Source organism: Choloepus didactylus, chromosome 2, assembly GCF_015220235.1.
Source record: "Choloepus didactylus isolate mChoDid1 chromosome 2, mChoDid1.pri, whole genome shotgun sequence".
Taxonomy (NCBI): Eukaryota; Metazoa; Chordata; class Mammalia; order Pilosa; family Megalonychidae; genus Choloepus; species Choloepus didactylus.
In genome coordinates, this window is record NC_051308.1 from 82,058,561 (window position 1) to 82,068,135 (window position 9,575).

At 46.3% G+C, this 9,575-nt stretch overlaps 1 protein-coding gene across 1 annotated transcript; it reads right to left on the reverse strand.

Annotated features, from left to right (window-relative positions):
- Positions 1–4,694: 4,694 nt before the first annotated feature.
- IER5 (immediate early response 5) lies at positions 4,695–6,829 on the reverse strand. The gene has a single exon (XM_037812784.1). It carries the CDS (start codon positions 6,596–6,598, stop codon positions 5,618–5,620), a length of 981 nt encoding a protein of 326 aa, XP_037668712.1. The 5' UTR covers positions 6,599–6,829; the 3' UTR covers positions 4,695–5,617.
- Positions 6,830–9,575: the final 2,746 nt, after the last annotated feature.

Below are 9,575 nucleotides of genomic sequence, written 5' to 3' on the forward strand. Positions count from 1 at the left end.
TGCTCCTGTTTCTCAGATGCATACTCCTTACCCACCTCCTGCTATTAAGATGGAATTGGGGGATCTGATGAGAGTCAGAGAGAGGATGACATCTAACCACCACAGCTGTGGCTTGATCCCCAGGGATCAGAGAGACTCTCTAAAGATTCTGCAAGTCTCATGGTCAGGAAATCCAACTCTTCGCTCCTTCTTCGAGGACTCGAGCACTCCCAAACGCTGCCCTTCCCTGAGCAGTCAGAAGCTTTCCGAAGCAAACAATAAGTGTGAGTGTCCTTCTAGAAAGAAATGCCCAAGCAAATGTGGATCAACCTGGAAAAAACCTCTAATGGAAGGTATCCTGGATTCAGGAAGGTGATCAAGTATGGGCAGTAGAGACAGGAACACCTGCAACCTCAGAGACAACTTCAATGCTTTGAGCAGAAGGAACACAGATTTGCACAAAGGGAATAGAATGATTTTCCTTTTACCTCAGAGAGAGCAAGTTTCCGGCAGCTGCCCTGCCCCAAGATGGGTCAAAGAATAAGCAGATGGAAACACAAGGCTTTTAGCACATCCCTGAGTTCTAGAAAACCTGAAAGGGGCCTTGCTGTGGCATCTGGTTGGAATAATTAGGTTGTGGCAGCCCAGCAGACACCCAGTTCATAGGGAAACAGGAAACAGTTGGCTGGGGCCAGGGCTGCTCTGATGCTAAATGAATGGAAAAGGGAAAGCCGAGTCTCACCATTTTGTAAGTAAGGGATACAGCTTACACACAGGCATAGGGGCTTCTTGTGACTAGGTCCCAGAAGACTTTATTATATAAAACTCTTTAATAAGTAGACTTGCCAACAAATGTCACAGGGCTACTCTATGCCAGTCCCCTAAGAGAATCACCTGCTAGAGATGCTCAGTGGCAGTGATGGGGATCAGCCCTTCTTCCTGCAGCTTCCAAAAGCTGGTAGCCAATACTCTTTCTCACCTGCCCATAAGTGAAGCTGCATCCAGTGGTAGAGGCTGCTGCTGGCTGGGAGAGTCGGGGAGAGACAGAGGCAGGAATGCAGCCCCACGAGGCTTCTCCCTCCCTGCTTGCAGGATTCCAAAGGTCTGAGACAAACCCCAGGATATAGTCCAGCAAAGACGCTTTGAGTTATATTCCTCTGGGAGAGAGCAATTGCTAGAGGGATTTTATTTTTAAAACTCTCATTCCCACTGAGGGGGTGGCAGGCCCGCATGGGGAAAACTGTGTTTAGATCAGGAAGGAGGATTCCACTAGATGTGCGTATGATTTTACATGTTCTGCTCTCAAATATTCTATCGTATCCTCAAGAATTGCTACTGAAAAACTTCGAGGGGCATGAGTTAAGATCATGATGATTCCTAACATCAACTCTGCTTCCACTGTTTTTCCTCCAACTGGGTAGAATTTTAAATTTGAACAATGGTTCAAAGGCTGAGGGATAAACTGCTCATTACTGGAAAGAGTGCCAGGAATCCTGGGAAGCAGACCTCACTCCCCACCAAAGCACGGCCCCCTAATAGTGATGGCTTCTTTCACAGTCAGGGGAAGGTTGGATCAGTGTTACTTTTCATTCTTTCAGTAACTGCTGGGATAAAAGCAAGCCTAGGAGAATAAAAAAATTCAAAAACAGGACAAGAATAAAATATTTAGGGCAAGAGATCAGAAGTCCTCTGGTTATTCAGTGAACTATACTAACTACTTTTAAAAAAAAGTATAAGGTAATAAATGTCCATCCAACTCCATGTCACAGTAGGTATTAGCCTTCCGAACCTTCTTAAAGGCTTATAAGCTGGGTTGCCTGCCTAACAAGTTGAGGTAAGAGGGTTTCAGACGAACTCAGCGATCAAAATGAAGCATTTTTTTCATTTTTAATCCTGTTCTTAATATTTGCCTCATCTTTATTCTGAGATCTGAGAAATGCCTTCTTCCAAAGTTGTTTTACTAACCCATTCCCTCCCACTTCTCACCCCCAAATCCAATCAGTGACAAATGGAAATAATGGACGGATTATCATTGCTCTATTAGGTGCCATAGAGAAAACCCAGTCACTTTGGAGAGCACGTTCAAGCTTTGCATTATTATTCCTGTCGTTAAAGCGGCTTGGTTGAGAAGGACTGTACTAACATTTATCACCTTTGTTCCCTACGTGATCTTCTTGGAGTACTTGCTGAAAAGCACTCTAAACATTTGGCTTTTACATGGGAGTCAAACAATTTTTTCCAGACCCGAGCAAAGGCTATTTTGATCAAGAAACCAGGTCCCTCCCAGAGTGGTCAAGGAAGTGATTAGGTACTAAAACTATGGATTCATTTCTAGTCACATGAATCTGATTTCTGTGTGATAAACTATCCTGGCATTGGAAAGGCTCCTTTCCAGGACCTATCAATTAGCATGGCTTAAGAAACAATCTATGCCTGAGCACTTCAGGCTAAAATAATTCTGTGGGCTTTCTTTACTCATCCACAGAAAGCATTTGTATGTCAACAAGATCTTTGCTCCTTGAATGTTTTCACTCCTGCTTACTCCTTCCTGAAAATAGAGTTGTTTGATGAAATCAGGAAAGTCAAAGGGTTGGTGTGAGACATACATAGCAGCAAAACTGTGCTGATGGAACAAAGCTTAGTGACTGCCAAAAAAAGAATAAAAGAACCCAGCTATCACAGACAGGATAATTTAAAAATAGATTCTCCCTTCTCCTTCCTTACACATATATACAATTCTTTAACCTTAATATATCTGATTTATAAACAATTCATTTTTACATTAACAATAATTATAACATAATAATCCAGTGCTTACTATGTATCAGGCACTTTCTGAAGAGCTTTATATGCACCAACTCATTAATTTTTACAATACTATGAAGTGGCAACAATTACCCAATTTTACATTTGATAAAACTGAAGCACCGAGGGATGAAATAACTTGTCCAGGATCCCATACCTCATGAGCAGCAGAGCCCAGATCCAAACCCAAGCAGTCTGGCTCTGGAGACCATGTGCTAACTACACATACAGCTTCTGCAACAAAATAGAAGTAATGTGATCTTTTCTAATTTCCTACAAAGCTGTATCCTCTTAATTGTCAAATATGCCAATTTACATTCTCTAAATAAAGCAGACACGTGGTCTCATGGTTCATCTTAATGGGAAACCAGAGATCAACAGAAACTTAAGTCTCATTCAAAACACATCAATTCTCTTAAACACACTAAATGGTATCCCCTCTCAGATATAAAAAATGCATTGAGATATACTGTTTGAGTATGATAATTACTTTCTCACAACAGGAAATGCTTGCATGATTGAGGCTCTGGACACCTTCTTCAGTTTACACAGTCAGCACTCAGAAGAATCTTTTGTGGTTTTATCAGAATTTAAGTAGCTAATCTCTGAAACAAAAGCAAGTCAATTTTAACAAGAGCCTGATTAGAGAATGTTTAACTCTATGAATATATTATTATGGTGATGGGACATAAAAGTTCTTTTTGAACCATACGCTCAAGGAATCACTAAGAGATTTACAAAAATATCAAACCACTTACCTATTCAGCTATGACAGAACTCAGTAGTAGTCAAGACTATATATATATATATATATATATATATATACACACATAAAATAGCCAAGGCACCCACCCATTCATAATTTTGCTCCAAGGCCATAACCTTAACTTGAAACTTTGCCTAATCTTTACTCAGTTTCACCCATATCTTTAACACTCTATTTACTCATAAGTTATTATATACCACTACCATCTTTTAAAGTATTAGCCACCATATTTTAAGACACCATTCTCTAATTGGTTTGCTTCTGAAATAGATTATTGAATAACCTTCAAATATCGAACATTTTGTCCTGACTGCTTTCTTGAATGCAGTAATTTTAATAAAATCAACTGATGACTTTGTTGTCATCCTTTTGAGTGTTTACCATCTTAAGTATTTACCAATGATGTCACCAATTGGGTGACAAAAGCAAATCAGGAAGTTTTGCTAAGTGAGAAGCTAAATTTGCCCAGTCCTCTTTGGCCTCCTACCTTTTCTGATTTGACACAAGCAACTTCTCTTTCACTGATGTATTTACTTTCTGTTGATACAACAATAAAAAATAAAATGAAGGAAAAGCACTGAAAATTTTCATCTTGACATCCACTGGAATGCAGAGGTGGATCTGACCAGTTGGACAAGCCAAGTCTCATAAGCTTCCTCATTTAGGTTTCTGATGTAAACTACAAGCTACACAATTTTTCAGTAGCAAAGCTGAAAGATGACCCATGTTTTATAGTTTAACAGGAGACCCAAAGAAAATTCTGGTGAAAAACACTTTTGCCAATGGGAAGGGCTTTGAGAGTTGGTGTCTAAGTTATTTAATATTAAACAGACACCATCAGATTGGGTTGTAGAAAATCAAATTGGCCTAAATTGACTTTAGAAAAGGCAGTTGCAGTGGCAGGTTTCAAGAAACAGGCAGGCCACTGATATTAATATCAAATAGCAGTCCTCTGAACTGGGTGGGCCTGGGGGAATCTTAAAGGTGTCTCTTTTGATACTTAATGAAGTCAGCAAACAATGTCCAAAGTCTGTGTGTGACTGATTAAGAACCACACCCTCAATTTTCCAGCCCAGACCCTGGTTCCCTTCCTCTCACTTTCCTCCCAACCCAGACAGGTGATAACAGTCAAGGAGGCAGTGAAGTTGTTTCAAAATATTTAATACGTGTTAGACACGTAACGTTACATTTTTATACAAAAATCAATACACCAAAGGAGAAAATACTGTACAAAAACCTTATCAGCTCCCCCAACCTTTATACAACAAAGACTGGAGTCACCATATCTACAAAACCATTAGGTCTTTCCACTTAGGGCTTCTGTCTGTAAACTTTGTTTCATTAAACACTTTTTAAAAGCACTGTGTAGTACTGACCTAGAGCTTTTAAAAATAAATCTTTTCTCTATAAACTCCATATTTCCAAGCTTGAACTCTTCTGTGAAGTTCATCAAGCTTTTTCATCCTGTGGGGAAGACGGCTGTTAATATTCCCCTTTCCCAGAGTAATCACAGGATATAAACGTTTCTTCAGTGAGAGCGAACGGCGGGGAAGGAGAAAAAATAATACAAGTCTCTAGCTTCAGACTAAATCCCTATAGTCTGAGGAAATCCTGGGAGGAAACGCCACTCCCGGCCCTGGTGCGGTGCTAGCTTTCATCTGAAGGGTGTGTGTAAAGTCCCTTCCTCCCCAGAGAAGGGACGGGGAACTCCCCAACCCTTTTTGCCGCTTCCTTCTCAATGCTGCCGGCAGAGGAAAGTCCCTGTTTGCCCCAAAGCTCTGAAACCCCGGGGAAAGGATGATGCATTCAAGAAGGACAAAATAGTCTTAATTCAACAAGACAAACTTACATACATACACATACACAAAACTTAACGACCGTCCTCTTCGAATAACCCTCAAACTCCCAAAGTCACGGCACAGTCGGGCTGCCAAGGCCAAGGGCAGTTTCTGCTACCCTGCGACAACCAGTCTCCCCAGCGCGCACAGCGCCGCCGGTCTGGGGGGCGCCCTCACTTCGAGGATGCCCGCTGCTCCAACCTCCTCCCTGAACGGGGATCCAGAGGGCTCAGAAGGCCACGATGGCTGTGCTCCAAGGGTTAATGTCTCTCAGCACCGGCTTATCACAGCAGATCTGCCCGGGTTCGGCGGCTTCCGCACCGCCCTCCTCTCCTCCTTCTTCCTCCCTGCCGCCCCCGGGGCTTTTCCGTAAGAGTCCGGAGAAGCTGGAACCGAAGATGCTAATGAGGTTAGCCACGTTCCCGGTCTCCATCTCCTCCTCCTCCTCCTCTTCTACCCGGCTCGGCGGCTCCTCTAAGTTCCGGCGGGGCTTCTTCAGCGGGGTCGAGCAGGGCGCCTGGCAGCCCGCGGGGCCGCCGCCCACCCCCGCCGCGCCGCGCTTCCTGGGGCAGACCGCGGCCGGCGGAGGCGGCTCCTCCAGGGCGGGCCGGGGCGCGCAGCAGCAGTCAACGCGGGGGGACCGGGTCAGCGCCCCCGGCTTGTCCTCCCCGCCTCGGGGGCTGCAGCAGTGGTGGCGCGCGGCCCCCGGCCCCTCCGGAAAGGCGTCCGAGCCTTCGGCCGGGCCCCGGGCTCCTCCGGCCGCAGCCTCTCGCGGACCTTCTACGCGGCGCCAGGCAGCTTCCGCCACCTCCGCCTCTCCGCCCTGCAAAGTGGCCTCGGCTCCCGTCATCGTGGCCGCGAGCTCCGCGTCTTCTGGTCGCGGCTCGCCTGGGACAGCGGGGCGCTCCGGCTGCGACTCGGTCTCCGGCCAAGCGGCGCGAGGGACCGGCGGGGGTGGCTCCCCCCAGCCGGCGGGTGGCCCGGCCGCCAGCTCCCCGGGCTGCTGAGGCGGCGCCGCCGGAATCCCTGCGGGTCCCGCCAGGTAGAGGCCAGGGCACGGGTCACTCAGGTAGACCTGGCGGGCGCTGCGCAGCACCAGCGAGACCAGTAGGTTCTTGTGCAGCTTGATGCCCCCGCGCTGGACCCGCGAGTTGTAGATCTTGCCCAGGGAGATGCTGACGATGCGGTGAGCCTCCAGCTTGAACTCCATCCTGCTTCCCTTCACAAGGCTGGTGCGGAGGTGAGGGGAGGGCGAGCCCCGGCCGCACGTTCGGAGGCTGGGAGAGGAAAGAGAGGCGTAGACAAGCCCGCCCCTTAGGTGGGCTCCAGAAATTAGAAGACTCGGAAGAGAAACGACTCCAGTGACGCGCGCGCTGACCCGCTGGACCTCTCGACACAACACAACTGCCCACCTCCGGTCCGGTCGCTAACTGAGGACAGAGAGTCCGCCCTGCGCCTTATATAGGCTCCTCGAGTGCCAGCCAATCACGAAGAGCGTCCAACCGTTCCGGGGCGGGTCGGCGCGCCCTCGTGCGCCACGTCTGGCCAATCGGAGGCCGAGGAGGGGCGCCTGGGCAGATTCGAACGTTAGTCCCGCGGAGCAGGTTCTTAAAGGGGGCGACTGCGTGCGGCTTGCCCCCGACGAGGGCTGGTGATCCCAGGGCGGGGGGCGGCTTACTCACACAGCGCCTAGTATTGTTTGTAGTTAAAGATTCTGGCTTGTGCGCTGGCTTGCCAGAACCATATCAGGTTGCGGACTCTACTCAAAGAAGTCCCGAACTTTATTGAAGTCCAGATCAGCGTCGGCACCCCCCTCCCCCTTCGCGCCCCTCCTCGAGCCTCCATTTCTGGGCCGCACCCTCCAGTCAGCTCCTAGGCAACCTCGACGGAATGGAGACGTTAGCAATTAGCAGAGGAGACCCCGGGATGAGAGTCACACAGATAGCGTTACTACATGTTTGACGGATACTAATTTTGATGAGTCCCTTGCTCCCTCAAGTCAATGGTACACACACCCTTAGCGTCTGTCAGTTCCAACCCCAAAGAAAGAAAAAGTGGGGTTCTGAAAGTTCCTGAGTTTTTAGCTTCTTATGAGGAAATTGTTTTTAGGTACAAAGTTACCGTTATCCGCCAAAGCCAGCATTTATCCCTTTGTTGTCTAGATTCTAGAACGTACCCATTTGTTACGCATCCATTACAGTGGAAAGTGTTACAGGTTCTCTACAACGATTTTTCTTCACCGTGATTGACCAGTCCACCGTTGGAAAAATCTAGCAAGTTCTAAAAATACAAACAGAGAAGTTCTGTGTTCTCATCATGATGTCATAATTTCATTTTGTGTCAAGGTAAAAATATAGGGGAACGGTGTTCCAGAATTTTCTGGTCCCTCAACGACCTGTTCCATCTACCAATTCTTAGTACATGGCATCAGGGCAGTATCAACACAGGGTTGTCGAGCGTCCTGGACTGGGAACAAGGAGAGTCAAAGTCTAGTTGGTCCCACCTACTTCCACCACAGACCTGCCTGACGACTCTGAGCAAATAACCGCAGGACGCTTCAGTTTCTGCCACTCTAAAAAGGAGAAATCATACAAATATGCCCTATTATAGAAGAGAAAATGACAACTCTCTAGCCACAATCCAAATCAAAGAACTAAGCACGGCTTCCTGAGAGTACCGGTAACCTTTGACCTGATTCCACACCAGGATTTGGCCAGTGGTGCATTTAGTTAGGAGGAATGCTAGTGAACGGCAGGCTTGATCACGGGCCATGTCACAATCTGGCTTCCTCCAAAGGACGTGGTGGCTCCAAAGCACTACCTCTGTTTGCCTACAACTTATTGATGGTAAATCTGAGGCAGCAGGCTATCAGGCTCAGAGTTCCTTCTCTCTAGAGATTTTCAGTTGGATAGAGGAACAAAAATAACTACATGAATGTTTGCAACACCACCAGTATATGTTAAGTAATAACATGAGAAAGATTTTTCTTTTATTTTCTCTTTTTTTGAAAGTAAGTAGTTACTGTAAAACAAGTTAAGAGCACAGGCTTTGGAGACCAGCTTCTTGGGTTGGAATCCCATCTCCATCTTTTGCTTGTTGTGTGTGACCTTTGGAAAGTTATTTCACCTCTCTGTGCCTCAGTATTTTTCATCTGAAAATAGAAATATTAATAGTACCTGTCTCAGAGTTTTTATGAGAGTGAAACAAAGTAATATATATATAAACTTCTTAGAATAGTACCTAGCATACAATACCTATCAAAATATGTTAATTGTTAGAATACATTCCTCCACACATGACTTTGGGGTGGGTGAAGAGTCTGAGTAGGGAAGGAATATAGATGGTAGAAAGTTTCACAGAAGAAGTTGTATTTGAGGAAGGTGCTGAAAATCCCTGAGTTAGGATCTACAAGTTCCAAGCAGTAAGAGCAGTGGAGTCTGGTACAAGGAGCATCCCATTTGTCAGATGTGCCCAGCACCTTCCTTGAAATAAATGGAAAAGTCCAGAAGCAGAGACTGGGGCTACATGACAGTGGGTCATGAAAGTCTCAATGAAGAGATGGGTCCATAGGGAGCTACTAAAGGTTGCCGAGTGAGGGAAGCACAGAGTGGATAGAATGATTGGTTCTCAAAGGACCACTTAATTATGAAGCTCTTGCAGGAGTTTAGGCAAAGAGTCATGAAGACCTGAACTAAGGAAGAGGTAACAAGAATGAAAAAACCCAGAGACAAAGGAACTTTAGGGATGATCTAGAACACATGCACCCCACTAGTCACTGATGGTGAAAGCCTCCTGCTTTTCATGAAACCTTCCTGAGTCACAATCCTCAGAGCCACCACTGTACCCAGCACATTCCTTCATCACTACTTTCATCACTTTCTCCTATGATGCCCCCATTACTTTTACTTTCTCAGACTGTTCCTTCATCAGCGGCAGGAACTGCCTCATATTTGTAGCCAGATGAGAGTGAAAAATATTTAACAATTGGTTTATACAGGCACTTGCCATCGGAACAGGGTTCTGGAGGCCCTTACAGAGCCAGGGGGTTATGGAGATCTCCCACAGGGGCAAGGTGATGGAAGGGGAGAACACTGGGGGGCCTGGGGCAGAGGTTTTACCAATGATAATGGAAGCATTTCAATATTTTAATTACTGATATGGCCATACCAGTGCATAGTGAGTAACTA